We start from the raw sequence: 23,289 nt of genomic DNA on the forward strand, positions 1-23,289 counted from the left end.
TCTATCAAGCAACATGACCTGTGTGCAAATTTAGGAAAAAAATACATGCACACATCAAAACACCAGATCCAAGATTAGTAAGATCTCAGAAAAAAATGGGGGAAGAAAGCATTAGAAGTACTATGATCCATACCAAACCATATCAGTCCTGAAGTCAAACTCTTTCTCCTTATCACCATTAGTGCTGTTTTCATCTGCTACATGCAGAAATATTCTAGTTTCCTTCATCTAAATCAGTGCGAAGTACATAGGCTAGGTTAAATCCAGTCTTTGCAGAATTTTAGTGTCTCTCTTCTAATCTTCTTCCTTAACCAAAACATCTTCTAACATTTGTCCGTATTATTGCGTACCTGATACCAAGCACATTGTCAAATGGCAATTTAACACATTCTCTTGCAGGACTTTTCGTGGATTGGGACTCATTCACTGCCTTAATCATTTGCAATTGTCTCATAATTAACAGTTGGTTAACCTGAGGGCTTTTCTGGGACAGGTAGGTTTAGGCACTATTACCATACTATTTTACATCTATCTTATTTAAAATTCTTTCCTGAATATGCAAAATATTAAATATTGCTATTCACATGATGAAATCTTCACACTGTTTGACTGCAGTTCTATTTCTTATATGTCACCTCCTTCATTTGCCACATCCTCACCCTTCCTTTGAATCTTCTCCAGATCCAGCGACCATTGAATTTACATTCTTCTCTGGGCTGTTAATGAGTATATCGATTAATACTGGCTCCAGTATCAATCCCTGTGGGAGACCAATTGATACTTCTCTCTCTTTTGACATAAAACCATTGATGATAACTCATTGGTTCCAAGCTATTGGATAGATTTTTAATCTACCTTATAGTGTTATTATGCAGACTGTGCAACTCCAGCTTTCCTGTTGAGTTCATGTGCAGCACTAAACTAACGGTTTACTAAAAATCCAACTATGTCATGTCTACCTTAATTAATTAATTTTTCTGTATAATTGGGCCTAAGCTTCTGTTCATAAATCTGTGCCAGCTGTTACATAGTTCTACATAATCTTCACAGTTTGTATGAGGTTGCTTTCTCATAGAATCTTAGAATAATTTAGGCTGGAAGAGACTACAGAGGTCATCTGGTCCAATCCCCTGCTCGGCACTGGTCTTATTAGATTAGGTTGCTCAGGGCCCTGTCCAGCTGAGTCTTGAGCACCTCCAAGGACACTGATCCCACAGGCCCTCTGGGAAACTTGCTCCAGTATTTCACCACCCTCTTCACAAGGGAAAAAAAATAACAAAACAAAACAAAACAAAAACATTCTTATATCTCACTGGAATTTGGCATATTCCAACTTGTGTCCATTGCCTCTTGTCCTGTTGCTGTACACTTCCACGAAGCATCTGTCTCCCCTTCATCTCTCCTCATACACCCCATGCTACAGTCCTCAACCAACTTGGTGGCCTCTCCTGGAGATGCTCCAGTAACTCCATGTCTCTCTTGTACTGGGGAGATCTAAACTACCTACAGCACTCCGGATGCAGTCTCATGAGTGCCAAGAGAAGGGAAGGATCACTCCCCTGAACCTGTTGGCTGCACTTGCTAGTAAAGCCCAGGATGTGGTTGGCCTTCTTTGCCGGAAGGGCATGTATCTGGCTCATGTTCGACTTGTTCTCCACCAGGATCCCCAGATCCTATTCTGCAGAGCTACTTCCTAAACAGGTGACCCCCCAGTCTATATTATTGCATAAGGTTATTCCACCCAAGATACTAAAACTTCACGTTTGGTTTTGTTGAATTTCATGAGGTTACTATCGGCTCATTTCTCCAGCCTGTCCAGGTCTCTCTGAATACTAGCCCTGCCAGTCAGTGTATTGACTGCTTCGCTCTGTTTGGTGTCATCTACAAACTTGCTGAGAGTGCACTCCATCCCATCATCGAGACACTAATGAAGACATTAAGCAGTATTGGTACCAGTATTGATTGCTGAGGGATGCCACTACTTATTGGTTGTTTTATTTAAAAGCATGCTAGCTAATTTACTTCTCATGGTGGTAAGAATTAGTGGTAGGAGCCAAGCACAGTGGAAGAAGATCTTGCCTCATTGTCGTTGGCATGTGAATGAGAAATCTCAACATTTCTCAGCTCAAAGAACTCAGAGTCTGTCAGGAGAGCTAGGATGAGAGCTGACAGCTGAATCTCAGAACAGTCAGGTATTTTGAGGGGAGAGAAAACAAATGAGGCCTTGAAGAACAGGTTCAATACTCAAACAATTATGAAGTCCAATCCTCTAGATATGGCAACAAATTGCTTTGCAAATTAGGCTGGACCCTACATGCCGGAGCCCATCCTTCAGTTCATTACACCATTTCATGGTACTGTCACATACATGTTCCAGCCAAATCGATGGGAAGCAGATATAGCACAAACTGCTGCCATTCGTCAAAGGCTATAAGGACACAGCCCAGGGCTGTCCACGTTAGGGACAAAGTTCATGCTTAGAGATTTGTGTTGACTCAATTTGAGACTGTGAATTGGACTCATCAGGTCAAAGAACTATCCAAGATGTTCTTGCTTTCTATTGCAAGTGCAAAATTGCCTCCTAGACCTGTTGCCATTATCAAGCACACACAACACAGTTTACATAAATATTTGCTCAGTCTGGAGGCTGCAATATTATTCCTTATCCAACTGTCTTTCTAAGATACTAGGATCTGGGAAAGAGTCTCTTCTTAATGCATTTAACACAATAAATATTCATCTCCAATAACTGCAGTCTTGATTCAGTAAGAAACTTTATTCGGGGAGAGTGCTTAAGCAAATTATATCTCAACGGAATCGATAGGACTTTGGCACATGCTGAATGTTTAAGCACATGCTGAAGTGTTTACTATTCAGCCCCTTATTTAGCTCCCATTTAATTAAACAGGATCAGATTCTCAACCGAAGTAAATCACTGGGGTTTTTCCCAAAGGAGTTTTCCCTATTTGCAATAATTGAAGAGTTGATCCAAGTCATCTTTTTTATATAATGTCCCAACTCTACCTCTTTTTAAAAATATATAGGTCTCTGTCTGTCTATCTACCCAACCTATGTTTTTTTTACCTCCTAAGTGATAACCTATTAAAGGGAGAGATACTGTCAGAAGCAGCCCAGAGGGACACAGGTCTCATTAGTTACAAACGAAGTTCTGAGCCTCTGGTAAATGAAATGAAACTTTTTTGTTATTATTGTTCAAGTCTAAGCTGATACAAGCATCTCTTCTTCTCCTAATACAGGCAAGGATTTCTTTGGAAGTTTAGTGCTTCCACTCCAGATAAAAGCAAGTCATTTGCTTCTTTCATCATGTCGCTACTAATTTCCAAACACTCAAAGCTGCTGCTAATTTATTTACTGAACACTGAAGCCCTGTTAGCAGGGGCTGCTACTGAAACTGCTTTCTGGCCTTCGGCTTTTGTTTGTTGACAGCCTGATTTCCCAGTAGGCCATTTCCACCTGTGTTTCTGTTGTTTTTAGTGCATGTCTTTCTTTCTTCTTCCCAGTGACTGTCTCCCAAATGGCTCCTGAAGGCTTTTCTCATCTTCCCTCGCTCTCTCATCCCCTTCTCCCTCCCAGCTGCAAGGACTCTCAGCTCTGCTTTCAGTCATTCTGCAGTTAGTGGTTGTCTACACTGCTGAGTTCCCATGGGGCAGTAATTTTTGTTTCAAGGACAAGATTCAAAAGAGTTTGCTACACACAGGTTGCAGGGTGCACCTTCAGATGTGCCTTCAAATAGACTTTGGAGATTTGAATATATGAGCTCCTGAAAAATCAGTTCTTAAATTGCAAGGGAGGCCTATTAAGTACTGTAAAAAAATTTTTTTTTTTTTGCTTTTCTATATTAAAAGCTGCATTAGAAAAGTGATTTTTTTTTCCTTCCTCTCTCCCATGACATTGGGTGGAAACAGAAATTAGGAGACTGTCATTTCCCTTTAACTTCATGCATATCAAAGGAAGAAAGATGACAGGATAAAATGATTCAGAGAGTGGCCAGCATACTCTGTATTTGGAGGAGCTAGTGAAGAAAGACAGTGAGATGCTGCAATGATTTCTTTGCAACAACTTACTGTGCACAAGAAAGGTTCTAAGATGATTTCCATGAATTGAAATGTTTGGAAACGGCACAGGATGTGTTTATTAAGATATTCTTTAATTTAATTACTTGGAATCATCTAGCCTTTCTCATGTGTGTTTGCATTTCTTGTATATGTCTTTCTGCAGGTCCATTATTACAGGCAAAGCTATGATTGATAACTAGTGTTGGCTACTGGACTTCAAAAAATCTCGTTTGCTGGCAAGTTAAGTTCAAGTGGGATTTCACCACTTCAGTTTTGCTTGAAGAGAAGGTTTCTAATGAGCCCAGAAAACTCAAGACTCAAGACAACTGCTTATCTTCGTCTAGATTAACCTAGGGACTGCAGCTTGGAGTGTCTTCTTCTTTTAACTGCTGGGCCCTTGATTTCTAAACTGGACATTCACATCTAGTTGATTCTTTTGACCTTTATTTCTTTGTGCCTCAGTTTCCCATTTGTTAAACGGAGATGGTAACACTGTCTGACCCTGTATAAACACTGTGAAATTGTTCAGAATCCAATAAATATTGATGAGAAAATGTTCAAAAGAGTATTCAAAGTAAGGTTTAAGCAGTGTATAATACACCTCCAATGTCCAAAGATACATGCTTTACCAGGAGGCCCGGTCTGCACAAAGAGTGAGAAGCTAGGCATTTGAGCTGCAGTCTGGTGACCTTGAGGAAGTCTCTTAGCTACTGTGTCTCTCCATTTCCCAATAATATTGCAATAAGACTAATATTTACTTACCTCACAGAGACATAGTCAGAATGAATTAATGTTTATAAAGTAAAGTACTTGGAAGTCCTTGGATGAGTGGTCACACAGAAGTGCTAAGCAGAGTATGTATTGTCATTTCCTTGTAGATAACACATACCATTCACATGCATGTACAGAGCTGTTCACACAAACACATGCAATGTCTCATCTCAGTGCGCTCAGGTTAGCACGGGATATAAGAACAAACCCAATAGTCCTTGACAATTCATGTCATTTTTGCTTTGAAATGAGTATATTTTCTTTGAGAATAGAGCTTATCGTGTAATCTCCAATGAAAGTTATGTTCTGCCTTTTTACAGTTGCCGTGATGCAAATGTCATTTGTACTCTCCTTCTTTATGAAAGTTAACAGTTATTTAAGAGATCAAAGTTAATTATCACTAAGGAGATCATTTTTACCTATCAACCCACTTTTGTAACCCCACTATCACAAGTAGAAGCTTTATGCTAATCAGTTTTCTAATTTCCATAAATTACTGTTAGAATTACTTTTTCTTCAGCATAAAAGTAGATCTGTTGGTGAAAGCTCTTGAGAGGTAAAGAGATAGAGAGAAAACGAGGTAAGGTGTGTTTTTGAGAGTTCACCAGCTGAATGTGGTACCAAGAAAATGAAATCCAAATCATTAGTTTCATCGCATCACAAAACTTGTAGATGCTATAGCTTCTGTGCATTGCAGAAATCTGATGCACACGCGTTGTTTCAATTTAACATGGTGATAGGAGTGGAATTGAACGTGAGGATCACTGTGTGACCCTATTACCTGTGAAGTGTTTCTATTAGCGCTGCAAAGACAGCATGCCAGAGGAGCCGAAATGCGTTGATAGAAACAAACAGATACACCTTTTTTAAAAGCAGCAGTCAGAAACTCTGCAGTGTAATTCAAGCGTGTTCTGCTGAAGAGGGCAAGATAGTCTATCCTAGGGGAAGATGATATTAAGAAAGAGAAAGAAAGAAGCCCCTTCCATGCTCTCTCAGCGCTTTCTGTGGAGTGAGCTTGCCAAATGGAAGCTGCTACTGTGGAAGTTGTTACCACTATGACTGACAGCTGCTGTAAAATAACCTCAGCTGCAGCATGGAAGAAACAATAAAAAAATCAAAATGAAGCAGATAAGGATATTTTGTGTATCCCCTTGGTCTAACAGTTGAGTAAAATAATTTCTTAGTAATTAACAAGCTAGTTGTTATGCTGCTCCAGCCTTTTAGACTAATGCTGATGAATTTCAGCATAAATTAAATCCTCTCCAAGCCAGAGCCTTCAACCTAGAGCTAAAGTTGTATCCATATGTCACTTGGACCATACTGTCTTTCTGAAGCATTGTTTTGAGTTAGTAATAGTTTTATGTTACTTCTTATTCCAGTGGCATCAGTAGACTTCACCCGACCATTACTCTCTGAAATAAGGGTGTTTCTGGGTGCCATTTTGACCCTACTGAAGCCCCAGTGACTTCTGTCATTACCATCCTGTCTGTGACATTTTCCAAGGTATCGCAGGTACCCATATCCCAGGTATTCTTGGCAATTTCTCTTAATGGCAGCAGCAGCATTATTCTGCTCTTTAGTCTTATCATCTTGTTTGAAATACTTCAAATTATAGGAAAGAACTCAGCAGCTCTCAGTTTTTGTGGAATTGAACCAGTGAAGTAATGATTTGGGGAGGACCTCCTAGCCATACATCTGCCACACTCTCCATGCTGTTTCTTAACAGCACTGAGTTTGCAGGGGAGCTCACTGCTGGCTTCTCACAGGGAAAGAAGGAACTCTGCATTGACATCCACCAAAGAGCTCAGGGACTGGTCTGTCAAGTGTGTGAAGGACCTTCCTTTCCTCCAGCTCCACAAAGACACCTTAGCTTCTCCTGAGTGTCAGCTTGCGTGTTACTGCTTAGAGAAAAGAAGCACAGAATTACACTCTCTCTTGGTTTTTTATTCTTATACCTTCCTTTCTCCTGCACACATGCATCTATTTCTCTTCAAATACATGACCCACTCCACTGAGCTCAGCAGGACACTTCCAATGCTTAAAGCAAAGCATGCATGCATAAGCCTGTTCTCAGGATCAAGTTGATATTTACAGAAGGGTCCTTTGGAATTGGCTTTTTGATTATACACCTGTGTCAGAGGTTGTTCCTTATGGCATTTGTAAGTAGTAAGAATCAGTGTGATTTGTTTCTGTGTGGGAAGGATGGAGAAAGATTGCAAAGATAACCTTTAATATTACAGCCCTTTTTTAACTGTCATGTACTGCACTGAACTGTGTATTTGGAGTTGAAAGGGAACATAAACTATGATGCAGAACACTAAAGGATTCAGAAAACATAACCTTTGTGCATATGGCTAGAGTTTTATTATACCATTTATTTATTCGGCTGGATATCTGTAGGATAATATGATCAATGAGTTGGAATCCTTCCTTGTTTCTACCAACAACAAATCAAACCATTAATAGGCCAATAAAATCCTGGGATTTGGAGTGGGGGAGGAGGGGAAGTAATTGCATTGTTCTGACGCTAACGAGGTACATCTATCTTAAAATAACTGATTATAGATAATGTTGGTACAAGGCCGTTGAAGAAAAAAGCATGTTGCTAACTTACCGGGTGCGTGGTACTGCGATACAGGCACGTCAAGCTGCAGTCCCAGCTCTATATATCCGGCACGCTCCATGCAAGCGGGATGTGGGAACCCCGTCTGCAGGGGGTAATTTTATTCTGTTTAACCCTTCCGATGCGCCTACCAAGCCCCGGTGACAGGCTCGCTGCGAGGCAGGTCAGGAGCACGCCAGGGTTCGTGGGGCACACTGTGCAGATGATAAATACTTCCAAAGCTGCGTGATTGCATAATGATAGCCACATTCATTCACTTGTCTATCAAAAGAGATGCATTAAAGTTTGAGCTCTCTTCCCCTGGGTCCATGGAAAGACGTTTGAGTGTTAGCTTATAGTCTTTAACATTCCTCCTAACAGTGGGCTAAGTGCAGTGGGGTTAAACAGAGTCCCTTTTGCTTAGTAATCCATTAGCTAATGGGTGTGTAAGCCCATCAATTTTATGTTTATTCCCCAACTCCATTAGGGTACACCTGCTGTGCATAAAAAATACACCTGACAAATCAGAGTGATAGTTGAAATAAAATAAATATCAAGTGTTGTTATAGCTGATCCACAGTGTTTAAAGCAGAAAGGGCATAACAGTGATTTGTGAGGAACAAAATGCAACGTGCTGGCTCATGGTAGCTTGAATAGGTTGATCTGAATCCCCTTGTGATCTTGCCAGTTCACCTGTAGGCTCCAGCACTCATCTGCCTCTCTCTGGCTCCATGGGCCCCTCAGGAAGGCTGGAGTTCACCTTCAAACGCCGTTTCCAAGCAGCTTCCTGAAAGCTTCAGTGCGGCTAAGTGATAAATTAATTATTTGGGGATGGGAGGGGCAGGATGGTGAGAGCTCACAGGCTGCTCTCCCGTGAAGGCAGCCAGAAGCTTCAAATCTGTGTCAGATACCGGCAACCATTTGTTTTGTCCCTTCATAGGCTTTATTTATTTATTTATTTATCTTACAGCTATCCTTGTGGTTAAAACTGTTGAAACAGCTGTTAGCTAGTAGCAACTTTTCGTTGTGCTGTTTCCTGACACCAATCAGGCAAACGTGGGATCCAGCAGCCAGTAGCAGAGCTGAGCAGCACTGCTGCTCTTGTTCCTTGTGAGAGGTAACATCATCCCCTGCTCCTGTGAGTCCCTCCAGAGCCCTCCATGGCAGCCCCCACCAAGGGACAGCACCACATATCCAGGAGTTGTAAATACAGGAATAACAGCAATTAACCGGTGGAACTCATTGCCAAAAGCTGTTACCAAAGTTAAGAGATTATCAGGAAATAGAATAAGATAGAGCTTTTCTCTTTAAAAATAAAAAGCACCATCACCATCAACTGGGGAGGCCTGTGATGATAAGACAGGCAAGGTGCTTCATTCAAGGTGTTTTGTCAAATGTGGAGAAACTCCCTCAGGGGAAATGAGTGGGCTTTGGATTACCCATTCCTAGCTGTCATGAACAGGACCTGATGTCCTCCACCACTGGGTGCTGAGCAGTCATTGCAGTGTGGGTACCTATGGATAATGTGACCACAGGTGTTTGCACCCTTTGGGAGAGGCAGGGGGGAGCCTCGTGGTCTCTGAGGCTGGAGAAATGGGGACATAAAGCCCCTGGCGCTGAGGATCAGGTTTCCTGCAGTGGGGTATGCAGTCTAACCTCAAGTGTGAAGTAGACTGACTACAAATGTCGTTACTCCTTTTGCTGTTGAAGCAAACAAATGGTACCCAGGTTTTCTGCAGTCACTTGCACCTCAGCATGCAGGCTGTGATGGGCTTGCTCACAGCTGCTAAATCCAAAATGAGCAAGCTGAAAAGCTCAGCTTAGTTTAAGGCTCATTAAAATATATATATATAGAGAGAGAGAGAGAGTATAAGCAAGTGAGCAAGAGATACTAGGCCAACCTAGACCTGATGTGGCAGCCACTGAATTGCTAAAAACCTCAGCCTGAGTAATGGGGTGGAGGGGAGGGAGCCCCATCTCTGTAGACTGCAAGCACCTCTAATGGCCTAACAGACAGCAATAAAATGAACAAAACAAGCCATTGCTGTTGGGCTGTATTATTCACAACCTTCGGCATTTTCCAGCCGAATGCTTACTTCCTCTTCCTTCTTGGCCCATTGCTGCTATTATTTTTACATCATGACTGCTGAGGAGTATATCATTCATAACATACCTATCACAGAGAGATTCCTTTTTAAATGCTTAGGGAGATAGAGGGCTACAAACCCTGGGAAATCAGCTATGCCTAATATATTATGTAGAAGTTCTGTAATCATTATTGAACTAAAGTGCATTGAGTAAGTGGATAAAATCAGTCCCACTGTAGCATAACTCTCCAGAGAGCACAGATAAAAATGCCTCATACTTGAGTAGGAAAAAAAAAAAAAAAAAAAAGTAACAAAATATTTCCAGTCCCAGCAACTGCATTTTCCCCTTTATATAAATAGGGAACCCTCAAGAGAAGACACCGATGCTGCAGAGGTTGAAGGCAAAGTTAATGGTGGTGAGGCAGGGGAGCAAGGCAGTGCTGCAGGCAGGCTGACGGTGAGCACAGCTCTGTGGAAGTATGGCCAGGCAGGGTCTTTCGTGGTGATGGGCATCATCCCATGGTCCTGCTAGCCAAGGTGGAGGAGACTCCTTAGGGCAGGAGGAGAGTGAAAAATGAAGGCTGTACCTTGACAACCTTTTAAATAGGGTTACACAATGTTTGTGCTCCCCTTCCCCCCAGACTGCAGAAAAGTGAAATCTTGTATGAGGGTTCATCTCAAGTCATGGGGGCTCCTTCTGCTGGTCTGGGCTGAGCTATCTGCCTTCCTAAGGGGAGTGGCCCTCGCAAACTGAATTTATCTTGAGGTTATTCTTAACTACATTAGCTGTGCCCCTCCATAAACTCCATGGCACACTGGCACTTATGGACAAACTTTCTCTCTGTCCTGCAAGTGTCTGGAACAAATTGAGGGTCTGTGGGCTGGTTAGCTGAAGATGCAGCTCATTTCCAGTGAAGGTTTGCTATTGCTTGCTGCCATCCACTGGACCTTGAGATGCTACTAGCCACCACTGCAAAGGAGCTTCGCTGACTTTTGCTCTAATCAGCTCTAACACATCTGGAGCAAATGCCACTTTTGGGGGTTAAAAAGAGCAAAAGAGATTGGTCTCCTTTTGAGGCACCAAGCTTTTTTCACCTTTTGGGGCCTCAAGACCTAATATCCAAAACTTTTCCACTGACTGTCAACTTCTCTTTGAAATGCAGTAATGCACCAGTCAGAGCATGACTGTACATAGCTACAGACATAACCAGTCTCTATCTTTTACACACACAGCTAATACCTACAAGACTACAATAAATCGCCACCACATTGTGAAAGTCTGTCTTGTATTACACCAGGTGCAAAACCCACTGAAACTCTTGAAAGAGCTTACAGGTATAAGCTACAATTTAGCATGAATAAACGTGGGAGAAGTAGGGCTTCATATACTTTACCCTTCCTGTAGCAAAAAAAGTGAATGTTTTCACACTCTTTGTACAAAACAGAATTTGTCTGGACTGGGATATGTAGGACAGAGTTTACTATGCTTCAGAAAAAAGATTAGATGATCATCTCAACAATTTTTGTTTTTCTTAAGTGAGATCTTAAAACTTGTATCCACATCACTGATGAAGTTGAAGTTGGATCATTCTTTGGAAATAAGGGGAGGGGGAAATGTGTTAGAGCATTGTACTTGCTGTTCCTGTTCTAGCCCTACACAAAAATGCCACCTAGAATTGCAGTCCCTGCTGTTAGGCTGTGACCTAGGTAGTCACTGGCATTTGTGTCCTAGAATGACTATATCAGTGTTTTCAAAGATGCATGCTCTTTCACATGACCTGCCAATCATGCTGGAGCAACACTATGTGCTCTGGTCTAGCTGTATCCTCAAGGGTACCAAGGAAAGGAAAGCGAATAGAATTGTGGGGCTGGAACTATTACTTATTTATCTATAGTATTGATGCAATCTCTGCTACAGAAATATCAGCATTAGGTGCTGGGAAAAAAGGATGCCATGGTCAGCTCCTGCTGGGAAGCAAGGGAAACAAGAGACATCAAAGGAGGCCCAAATCAGGCAGCATCCCGTTGAGATAATGATGGTGGTGGCAGGTAGGGAGGTGGCAATGACTGGGAAGAACATAACCAGCAGGTGAGGAAGGAGGCAGGAATCAGCATAACCAGAATATCTTGCTGGAGGTCTGTGTCAGCATCCCTCACAACATATCATCTGAGACATGTGCTTACTGTATGGGATAGGGGAAACACCACACAGAGTAGCAGCCATATGCACAAGGCCCCAGCACCCTGCAGTGCCTCTGAGCCCCATGCTGCACTAGAGAGTGCTGACATCATTGAATGTTCACCAGTAGGTGTTTCCCATTTTTTTATTAGTACAACAGTAATGGTGTGTGTCTGTGAAGAGAGAGAGAAGCAAATAGAAAGCAGTGCTTCCTTTATGCCACTGTGGATGGAGCTAAGCAGTTAAAGAGTTACAGCTCTGAGATGGCTGATCCTGATCCTTGTGAACTCCATCGCCCCCCCCCCCCCCCCCCCCCCGGTCTGAAATACATACCTAGTCTCAGGCAAGAAAAACTGATGGAAATGGAATTAGAAAAGAAACCTACTGGGATTCTCCAAGGAAAAGTGGGCAGGTTTCCTAGAAGGGACTCTAGAAGAACATGGCTTGCTTAACCCAGCAAAGCAAAGCCTGCCAACAGCAGCATTTGTAAGCTGTAAATTCAATAGGAGCAGTAACACAGGAGAGCAGGTACTCAGGCAAAAGCACAGTGCTGGTGCAAGACAAATATGCATAACGAGGCCCACAGAAAATTTCCAACAACTTGGAGATTAGATGATGATTTCTACAGACTAGAGGAATGGGCTTCAGGGACAGCCTTCCTAAAAGGGTGATGAGAGCAAATAAAATAAGTGCTTGTCGGATGCAGTGGACATGTTTCTGAAAAATCCTAGACAATGTGGCCTTTGAAAGAGCTCTTCAGAAACACTGTCCCATGAAATGGGAGGAATCTGGAGTGCAGATAGGGGCCATGGACACTGTGGGAGGCCACCAACTTCGTTAGCAACTTTAGCACAGCAGCCCAATTTGAACATTTACAACAGGCCTGAAGCTCAAGGGGCAGCAAGAAGGAAGGAGGTAAGGCAACCAAGCATATAACATAAAATGTCTCTTCATATAACCTATGAAATGGCATAAGAGACATGGACTGTGAAGCTAAACAGAGTTATATAAATGATTATACAAAGCAGCTGTGATAAGAGCCTGTAAATAGAGAATGGCTCTGAAGGGAATAAGCAGACACAAGACAAGACCAGCAAGTGAACAGTAAAGGTACTTCATTCTGCTGAGATTTCTTTAAACTGAATTTTTAAAAATAGAAGAATCTCATTAAAATAAAAAAGCAAATAATTCTTCCTTCCTGTCCCCAAAGATGCATTATTAAATTGAAAAATTTGTTACAGCTGCTGAAAAGTTAAAGGAGTCACCAGCTGAGCTAGCAGGACTAACCCATGCCAAAAGTTATGTGCTTGTGCCTATGTGTTCTCTGCTGGGGCTCCAGAGGATGTTCCTTTCCGTTTCAGTATAGGGCTCAGTGTGGGCTATGGCTGTCACCAAAGCCATACATGCATGTGCAAAAAATCTTGCAGCTGGTCCTCACATGAGCTGGAGGGTTTTATTTCCTGCCATCAGAAAAAGGCAAGCCATCATTTGTTGCACTATTGTCACCCAGTTAATCTCAGCTTGGTCCATCCCGGTGAACATCACCGTGGGCTAATTAACAGCCTCTTCTCCAGCATCAGTCTGAATTAGAAGTCTTACTTTTTCTTTTTTTCTTTTTTTTTTTTTTTATGTGGATGAAATTAAATGTCAGATGAAAGCATATTCATTGTATCCAAAAAACTGAAGCGAAGCTCTGCATCTGCTGTGCCTAGAATAGGTTGTCTAATGTTACACGCTGAATTTAATCCTGGAGACTGGTTTACTGCTACATGTAACTTGACTTTTTTCCAGTGTGCTGAGCACTCACAGAGCCCTTGGCTGCAGTGAGGGCTGCCAATGTTCACACCATTTGAAAGCAGACTGGGAGAATTGTCTCAGACAGAAGAAACCATGCTCTTGTGCTCAGACAGCAAGCTTTGCTTGGGGGCCTTACTTTCCCAACAGCGCTTTTATTTTTTTTTCTCTCCCCCCTAATAGTTATCAGAGTCCACTCTGATAGTGGTACTGAACAAAAAGAGATACCCAACACTTTACATTGCAAGAACCTATTTACCGCTGCTTATGTTTTTGGGGAATTTAAAATTTTTTAGTATTTTTTTCATTTAATTTAAGCTGCAACCCCAACGTCCCTGTTCCTACCAAAAATCACTTTCAGTCTTGCATTAGGAATGGCATTTAAAGGTGTCTGGTTGTCTCCAGAGTCTTTTGAATGACAACCATTCATCACTTCCAGTTGGGTGCCGTTGTCTCAACCTCCCTCATCCCAGGGGTAAAACTCCTTACGTTTCTCTTCTGCCATGGGTGCAAAAGAGAATGAAACACCTAGAACCAATTTAGTAGCTGATGGTTGTGTCGCTTATGAAGTGTAACAGAGCGGAAATGCTTTACAGAGCTTCCTCCATGGTCAAGTCAATGATGTTGTTACAGCTCAAAAGGCTTTGATGCCATTCTTGGAGCTGGCCTTGAGCGAGTCACTTAAGCCCTGGCTCCGAGTCCCCAGAGGAGAGGGAATTGTTACCACCGACTTACTTAAAGAATAGTGAGATGAAGATTTAAATTCCCTTGGGTCTGTGGTACAGAAACTAAAACACCTTTGTCTTGCACTTCATGATCACTGTCTGTCTAGACAGTAAGCTCTCTATAGCTAGGTACCTACGACTAGGTATGTTCATCAAAGAAAAATACATGGGATCTTTGGGCCATCAATCTAACAGCATGATGAAAATAATAATAATAGTGATAACTGGACAAGCTTCCAATATAGTGAGTGGAGATCCATTAAAATCCACCAGTGACAGAGTAAGAGGCATTCGAATTCACTACAATTCAATGATGTGTAACGGCCAGGAATTTCTGCTTCTCCTTACTTTCAGAAAGACAGTTTGGTGGCCTTCTCATCCACTAGCCAGCAGAAGCAGGAAAAAATAAACACACAACCAGGAGCTGTATTCACAGACAGGAAGTAACTTTAATTAAATATTGTGAAAGTTGAAAAGTTTTTACAGCTTGAATTTCTGCAAAAAAATTATAACAATCTCTACAGTAGTTAGTTTCTCTAACAATAGAACTGTACAGTGTGTGTGTCTATTCAAAAAGATCTAGATAAGAAGGTGAAAGGTTAGTAGTTTCAGAGATGACTCCATTTTAGCTGCATCCTAGTACAACCGTGAGGAAATAGGCATACTTTAGGCAATCCAGTCATTGTGAAGCTTCACTTTTTTAAAACTGAAATCTGAACGTTTCCACTTAAAGCCATATTCTGTAAACAGCTGCATCTTTTACTTTGTAAAAGATGGGGGTGGTACAGGGGGGATTTTTATAAAGTCCCATTCATCAGATCACTATAAATAGCTGCAAGAAAACAAAATTATGCACATTGGCAAAGGATCTTTGGACACGGGCGTAAAAGACTACAAACGTCAATGGCTAATACTGGTGTCAAAATCGCTATGACTTTCAGTGGAGCTCTACAAGAGTAATTGATGGTGTCACTGGACAAAATATGGCTTTAAATTTGACTACATTGTCGTGCTGTTGCTTACTATGTGAATTAGAATAATCGCTTGGAATATATAGAGAAGCAATAAACTGATGTCTCTCACATTTTCCAGTTTTGTTCTCTTTTTATTTTCTCGCCATGGAAAAAAAAAAAATCCTGTTTTCTTCCCTTCCCCCCGAAAGATCACACTGTGACATTCTAGTGAAAACCATTGCAAAATTCATACAGGAAGCATGCACAGTTGCAGCATCGTTGTAAATGATTTCTTGCTTGACTAGAAAAAAGTTATATTGTTTTAAGGTAACAAAACAGTTCTTTTGTGCTTTTCAATTCCTTTTTTTTTCTTAGAATGTTAGTGATGATTGACAGTTCTGGTGCACAGTACAATGTACAAGTGAAATGAATATGATTTGCATTGTTAAGGCATCCAATCTGCTGGTTTATATTTATGTGAAAGACAGAGAAATATACAAGCAGACTTAAGAAAGAAAGTATTTTCATTGAGTTCTATGAAGTTTCTCCCCATATTTAATGCACAAAAATGCGTCACTCCAAAGAGGAGAAATCCCATGCATATTAATAGAGTAAAACAGCATTAGTTTCTGTTAAGCCTCAAAAGCAAAGGATACATTTTTTTTTGTAAATCTACATAACTAAATGCTACAAGAATAATATGCTACTTTTTGCCATATATTGGAAAAAACTTCTTAACTTACAAATAATACAAAAATAGACAATGGCTTTTGGGTGGAAATTAAAAAAATGGAAGCATGGTTTTAAACAATACTAAAAAAAACTATAAATGAAATGTTTTAAAATCACATTTAAACAGCTAATACAACGGTGAATGACCAAACAAATCAGCACTTTTTCACATAGCAAACATACACAATAAAATAAACTGGGGTAGGGGAAAAAAAGCAATGTACAAATTCCAAAGATAAATACATTATTTATATGGATATTTTACAAAATCCCCTTTAAAATAAACAAACAAAAAAACCCCAGAAACAAAAAGCTTTTTTTTTCTTTAATTAATTTTGCAAGTATGTGCAAGCTAAAGGTAGTGAGCTCTTTTTGCAAAATATGCAGTAAAATTCTTTTTTTGTGATATTGAAAAACTGTCTTAAGACATTAAAATGTATAAATAGAACAACAACTTTGGCAAAAAATCACAAAAAATCTACAGTATTTATAACTACATACAAAACACAACAGCAAAGAAAAAAATATCAGGTAATGCATCTTCAGAGCTTTGCTGCCTCTTGGACTAATAGTTTGTTTTTAAGAACACTTCCCAGATAACGATAGCAAAATCCTTTTAAAACTGAAGCTATGGTGTTGATTCGAAACCTTCCTAACACCCCCATCCCTCCACCCGCCCTCCCCCAAAACTCGTATTTCCATTTACTAGTCAAAAAGCAGTTATATCTGTTGCTTAATACATTACGATACAACCTGCGAGGGTCGACTGGCACGGCGCCGGTCCCAGGGGCAGGCGCGCGGGAGCCGCGAGCCGCGAGCCGGCGGCCGGGAGCGCGGCGGCGCGGGCAGGGGGAGGCCGACGCGCGGCGCTTCCCGCTCGGCTCGGCTGCCGCGAGCCGCCCGCAAGGGCCCTCCTCGGGCTCGAGGGGTCCGGCGTGAGCCCCGCTTGCCTCGCTCCGGGGTTTTAGCACTGCGCCTACAGGCACTGGATTTGCAGCTCAGGGGGAACCGTGTCGGTTGGGTGCATCCCAACCTCCGCTTTCGTTGACTTTCCTTGTTGCGTTATTTACATGATTATTCAGCCTGGTATTAGAGGCTACAAATACCCCCCCATCCCACCGTCACCATCCAAAAACATCACCCTTCTAGGGAATAACACCTTTTGAACGAGAACATCGAAAACGCACCGTGTTAGCAATTCACCGCCGGATAAGCAACCAGTATAAGCCGACCCTTAATTAAATGGCCATAATTCTTCTACGAAAAACTAACTGGCACTTCTATTCTGTCCCGTACAGACTTGTCTGTAAATGACACCACTTCATTTTTCTTTACACAGCTTTAAAAAAAGAAAATCATAAATTAAAAGTGTGGAGTTCCATCTCTAGTGTCCCTCGCGTAACTGTTTGACTTATAAAAGACAAATGGTGTGGAGTTAAATCAAGCCTTAAAAAACACAAAAAACAGAAGAAAAAAATGGAAACAAAAGCAAGCCCCCACCCCCGCAAAAAAAAGTGGATTTTTTTTTTTATCAACATACAATAAATATATCTCCCACGTATTTGGGATGGACAACTTGAATCAACACCTTGCAATTGCAGATTCTTAATTTCAGTATTTGCAAGGATGGTGATTTTTTTCTTTTGTTTAAAAATCCGCAGTTATTGTAAGATTCTTCTTTATGTCTTTTTCTTTCTTTTTTCTTTTTTTTTTTTTTTAAAAAGGCCTGAGTAAAAAGTTCCACTCTGGGACTTGTATCAGATTCTTTCTGAAGCAGAATTCAACCTCTTCATTAATAAAATTCTTCAAGGCAATTCTTTCACATGGGGGGAACAATCATGCCAGATATAGCTGTTACAAGGAGAGGAGAAGGAGAGAGGGGGAAAAAAAAAAAAAAGTAAGTTACTTTTGTGCATTATAAAGCAACACTAAAAAAAATCCTCAGATCTTTTAAACATTTACTAGCACTCAGCTGTACTGTGAACTGAATTTATATTTAAGTATCATCCCACAGACACAACTGTGTATGCATTAGTCGCAGGAAATCTGATTCTGATCTGAAAGTGGTTTAATTATGAGAGACTTTGCTGAAATTAGTTATTTTCTTCCAGAATAAATACACTTCACCTGACAGCAGAATCTGTTTGTAACTTAATTTTCTGGGTTTTAGATTCAAAGTCTGGCTATTGCTAAAGGTGATCAGGAGGCTTAAACTTGAATCAGACATTGTCATATACTCTACTACTTTTTTAAAAGAAAAGTAGTTTTTTGCTCCACCTATGAGTGCATGGCTAGAGTCTCATAAGCCACCAGTATTGCAGATACCATAATGTGTTTGTCACAGCATACACACTGACAGTGGATCATTTTCTTAGCCCAGTTTTCTCTTGTAAGTTCAGTATTCAACCTTGGGAATCTGTGCATGCATTTTGAGGGGGCCTGAAAAGGTCTTAAGCCCTCAAGTCCATTGCTCCAAGTTACAGTGGAAATCTGTCCTTATCTGAGGGTTCAGCAGACCAGCATCTCATGCTTTTATCATGTTTGTAAAAGACTTCCCCATGTACATTAATTCAGTGCTATGTTAATGATGACTTAGAATGTCCTCTCTGTTGGCTAAGTTGAATCATCAGTATTTCTTTATTATACCTCCTATCCTCATTTTCTGGGGAATCGCCATCTCTCTTAAAGAAGAGACATTCATTAAAAGTCAACAGGTACAGTCTTCCACCTAGCTCGACCTCCAGCTTGGTCTCCCTCTGTCTATCAGGAGCTCTGTACAGATCACACGTACCAAGTGCCCGAATGATGGACTGTGAGCAAGCACATCACTACAGGAGGTAGTCATGTAAGTTTATGATGAAAGCTGTAACAACAATGCATCTTTAAAACACCAGTTGTACAGTTATTTGCAAAAAAAGGTAGAAAACAGATTTGCCTTCAGGTTGGCGGCACTTCATGGGCACTTTATTTAAATGCCAGAACTGCCTGCCATCTCAGACATCTGGACATGTAATTTCTTAAGGAAGAACTCAACCCTGTGACTGGTGCTGATTCATTGTGCTTTAATTACAGCTGCAATTATTTGATAAGAACAGAGCCAAAGTAAAAGACTCACAGATTTGGGGTTGGAGGGGGAGAGGAGGGAAATGTTTTCTCCACAAACACCACCATATGTGCAAGAATTACAACTCTAATCAGCAAGGGGAAAACAGCTCGAGTAAACTGCACTGATTAAATGAAATAAAACCAGAGAAAGAGAGAATTTAAACACATCCACATGTTTGCAACAGGCCATCTTCAGAGGTGACATGTTGCAACTACACAGCAGCATTTCAATTCTTGGAATTTATCATCCAGAAGCTTTATTTTTTTTTTTTTTTTTTACTGTGAAATCACTGTACTGGTTGTTTTCACTCCATCTAAGGGCTCTTCAAGGAGGTAGGAATGAGGATAAAAGGAATAGGGAGGCTAGTCACCTTGCTTTAAGCCTTACAGGAAGGCACTCAAATGAGTAATAGAGAAGTTGCCACTGTCTCTTAGCTGCTAGCAAAATGTGAGTATTCCTTGCTGTAGCACTTCCCAACGTGGTGCTTCTTAGCTCCACCAGAGATAATCTGAGGTTTCACTTTCATATTAACTCCACAACGTGGCCATCATCTCCTTCATCTCAAATCATAGGCTGACATTGGTATTGCTTTTTTTTTAATACTTGTCAATTTTGTAAACAGCGGATTAAATAGCAGCAAGCTTATTTAAAACAAAACAAAACAAAAAAAAATACTTCCCATAGGATTATATTTCAAGATTATTTCAAATACCAAGTCCTGAGTGCTCACAGTCAGGCTGTCCACCTTGGTAAATGTGAGTAAAAGAGTGGCAAATCCTAAGCCAAGAAGTGCTGGCACAGTATCCCTGCTGCACTCACTGCTACGGTCTTCAGCTGCTCTCTGCTCTGCTCTCGGGCTTCCCGTGCTGTGTGCCATGGTATTCCGATGACTTTCCAGCAGCGCTTTCAGCAGTGTAACTCACACACGTCTCTCCCTCCATCCTTTTCTGTGCTTCCTCAAAGAAGCACCTATAAATGGGTTAATAAAATGGGCCCTGACAGGGAGGGAGTCAGTCGACCAGATCTCAATCGTCCTCTTGGCCTCCTGTGAGGCAGTCACCCTCAGCTAAAGGTGAGACTGTAATTTTCACTAACTGAAAGCAAGGAGCTAAGACACAGGTTCTAGCTTAGTTCAAGCTCATTGTATTACACTGAGTAATTTGAGTTGCTTCTGTTTCTTACCCGAGGATAATAATATTTATCCTTATTAGTAATGCCCTCGGAGATTTATGGACGGCAGTTCTTTAGAAGAATACAGACGTGGCAACCACAGTGCTGCGACATCACACGTTACAGCACAGAGAAGAGCACTACTGAGAAGAGTGCTTCCCTCTCTACTGCTCAGGTGAGCAAGCAACGAAAGAGCTGGGGATGGGTACACTCCTCCTGTATGTGCTGAGTGCAAATGAGCAGGGTCAGACGGATAATTAATTCTTTGTGAGTACTACTTCAACATTTTTTTGTCCTTTTCATCCCTTTCTAAGTTCTAAATTTAGGCAAAATTTAAAACTAGAAGTTATTTTGTCTTAGAAAATGACATATTCTTCAGAAAATGTTAAAATATTTTTCCTCAAAAAAACCTTCTCAAGTTAAGAGATTCATTAAAAAAATCAGTTTCACCAAAAAGCCACCAAGAATGGGCTCTCTCATGGGACAGCACAGCTGTCTAACCTGCACAAACCCTCAAATGAAGCTGGCATAATTGCAAATCCTCACTTCACGATCCTTAGACATTTCCCCATAGTCCCATATCAACCATGCACCTTTTGCCACCGAAAACAAATGATACAGCCGTAGATCTTTGCTCCGTTTTTCAAGGCATTAATGTTTTTGAAGAGCTCTGATATTCTGAATTAAATGACAAAGCAAATGGCAAAATGATATCTCTTCTGCCTAAAAGCCTTGATACTTCCATTCTTTCCAAGTCTTCATTTATATCACTCCACTTTTATTCCGTAAGTGCTACATCTAGTCATGTAAATCCTCTCAGCTGTAGCATGTTATTGATCCTGAAAACAGAGCTATCAGTGGGAAACAGTGTAGGTATGAGATCACAACATCTCCAAAAAGAGAGGGCAGCAAGAGGAAGAACTCCCGCCAATGGGCATTACTTTCCCCATCATATACTAATTTGCATTTGCGGCTAGCAAATAACAGAAATAATGTATTTTGAGTTTTACAAAATTGCATGGCAAAGAGAACAATAGATAAGGATGGCTGTTGTTTCAGTGAGTTCTGCTGATATCTAGGCTATGTAAGGAAAGCTTGATTGCTTTCTGATGTATCCAGAAGCCCAAGAGAGATAAGACAGCCTCCTTACACACGGTTGTTTATTTAAGCAATAAGACACAACAGGCAGTGCATTTCTGAGTGATTATTACCAGCCTTGGGTAATGTCAGAAGGCACAGGGCTAAAGGCTGTGTGTCTTTAACTTACCAAGAAGTTCAGCAGTGACCTAGAAATGAACCGTCTCTCTCTCAGTGTCTCACTCCTATTATGAAAACTGAATTGCTAAATAAAAATTAGCGGAAATACTCAGATCTGTGTGGTTTCTGGGCATTACCGATCTGGATGTGACATAATGAGGAGGCAATCAGTAATCCCCAGTTGCGTCCAGCACTCTCAGCTCGTTCTGTAATTGCTTTTCATAATACAGTATGTGGAATCTGGGAATTCCACGTCTTGTGAAATGAAAAACAGTGCTTTAAAAAGCCTTCTCCTGTTACTCGCTTTCTCTCTCTAATCCAGACACCAGGCAGGGACAAGGTGACAAGAAGAAGGAACATTAACATGTTCAAAAGCTTCTAGCAGCCAACTATTAGTTCCTTTTTTTTTTTTTTTTTTTTTTTTTTAATTCAGAAGTGAAACATTTTAAGCTGGCACCAGGAACATCATTAGCAGCACACTGGCAGTGCCAAACTTTCAAAACGTGAAAAATGTATTTCCTAAACACCATGGCTTGTCGAGAACCTTTGTTGTGCTTTATTCCTAACAGAAATCTGTATTCATGAGGAAGTTCTGACTGAAGGCAACCATGTTCTTCGACTTGCACCCTCCTAGTTCTTCCGCAGTTTTTCTGCGTGTGTATGTTTGTGTGCTCATCTGCAAGGATTCCTCCTCCCAATTTACCGGTGTAAAATGCCCTGAGGACAACGCTTCTCTTTAGTCACAATAGAGCCAAGCTTTTATGAATGAATTTGTTCCACTCTGCCTGCATATAGATTTTTTGGCGGTAATGGTGCTATCAGCGTTACGATCGCGAGCCTGGCGTCGCTCTTTTCAGAGGCCGGGGAGTGACACGTGGAGCCTGGGGAGCGGTGCCCTCCCCCCGTGCAGAACAGCTCGTTCTGAATACGGCTTTAGCAACAAATGACTTTTATTCTCTGCTTGGTGCTCTCTGGGTAATTTGCACAGGCACATGGAAAGGAAAATAGACCTCAGGTCTGGGGGAAGCACAGTGCATACCACAAAATCTTTCCCACCTCTGGCACAGTTGGAGGCAGCTGGCTGCATCTGCTTATGAAAACTCCTCCGTCTAAGTGAGCATGAAAACATCTCTCTCAGCACGCTAATGTGTAGTGAGGTAATTATACAGGAAGGTTTAGGCACCGTGGTGTAAAACAGGCTGACCCAAAAAATGAAACAGGCAGCACTGGTCCTTGCAGCATCCTCAGTCTGACGAGCTTTTTTTTTTTTTTTTTTTTTTCCTGTCACTCCCTCAGCTTGCATCAACATTTCAAAATGTATTTAGGTGCTAATACTGGAATACTTGTAATGAGAAGGGAAGGGACAGTGGAAAGGGGCAGCCCCATACTACTAACAGCTGAAGAGGCTTTCAAAGAGACACAGCACCACTTAGGGAATTAATTGGCACACAGGTACATTAATCAGTGCAAACTAATGTTTGCCCCGGTACAAGTTAAACTGGAAAAAGCTGCTGTTAGTTTGTAATGTGTCTTCCATTTATTAAAGGCAAAGGCTTGTGGCAAGCTCTCTGACAGTCTGTTTGCTCTCAGTAGGATTTCTGCACAAGTGTACTATGACAAAGGAAAAAAAGGAAGGGAAGATCGAGTGACGTACTTCAGGAGAAGGCCAGCCCCTGGAGAGACCCTGCAGTGGAGTACTTGCTAGAGTCCACAAAAGACTGGTCTGATAATGGACGACAACAGGGAATAAGAAAGGAAAGAAAGAAAAAGGACGGTATTAGTAAGCTGAAATATTACTTGTCTTTATCAAAACAGTTGGTCTGTGCTCTAAAAGACA

The 23,289-nt window shown here is 41.2% G+C and overlaps 1 protein-coding gene across 8 annotated transcripts in view; it reads right to left on the reverse strand.

Annotated features, from left to right (window-relative positions):
• Positions 1-14,659: 14,659 nt before the first annotated feature.
• Positions 14,660-23,289, reverse strand: part of EBF1 (EBF transcription factor 1) — a 269,357-nt gene continuing 260,727 nt past the window's right edge. For 5 of the 8 annotated variants that reach the window (XM_062587651.1, XM_062587650.1, XM_062587649.1 and 2 more), the window contains one exon: positions 14,660-17,770. In XM_062587651.1, coding sequence (XP_062443635.1) covers positions 17,739-17,770 — 32 coding nt within the window. In that variant the 3' untranslated portion in view covers positions 14,660-17,738. The other 3 variants (XM_062587656.1, XM_062587655.1, XM_062587654.1) reach the window with 1 other exon arrangement.

Source organism: Rhea pennata, chromosome 14 (assembly GCF_028389875.1).
Source record: "Rhea pennata isolate bPtePen1 chromosome 14, bPtePen1.pri, whole genome shotgun sequence".
Taxonomy (NCBI): Eukaryota; Metazoa; Chordata; class Aves; order Rheiformes; family Rheidae; genus Rhea; species Rhea pennata.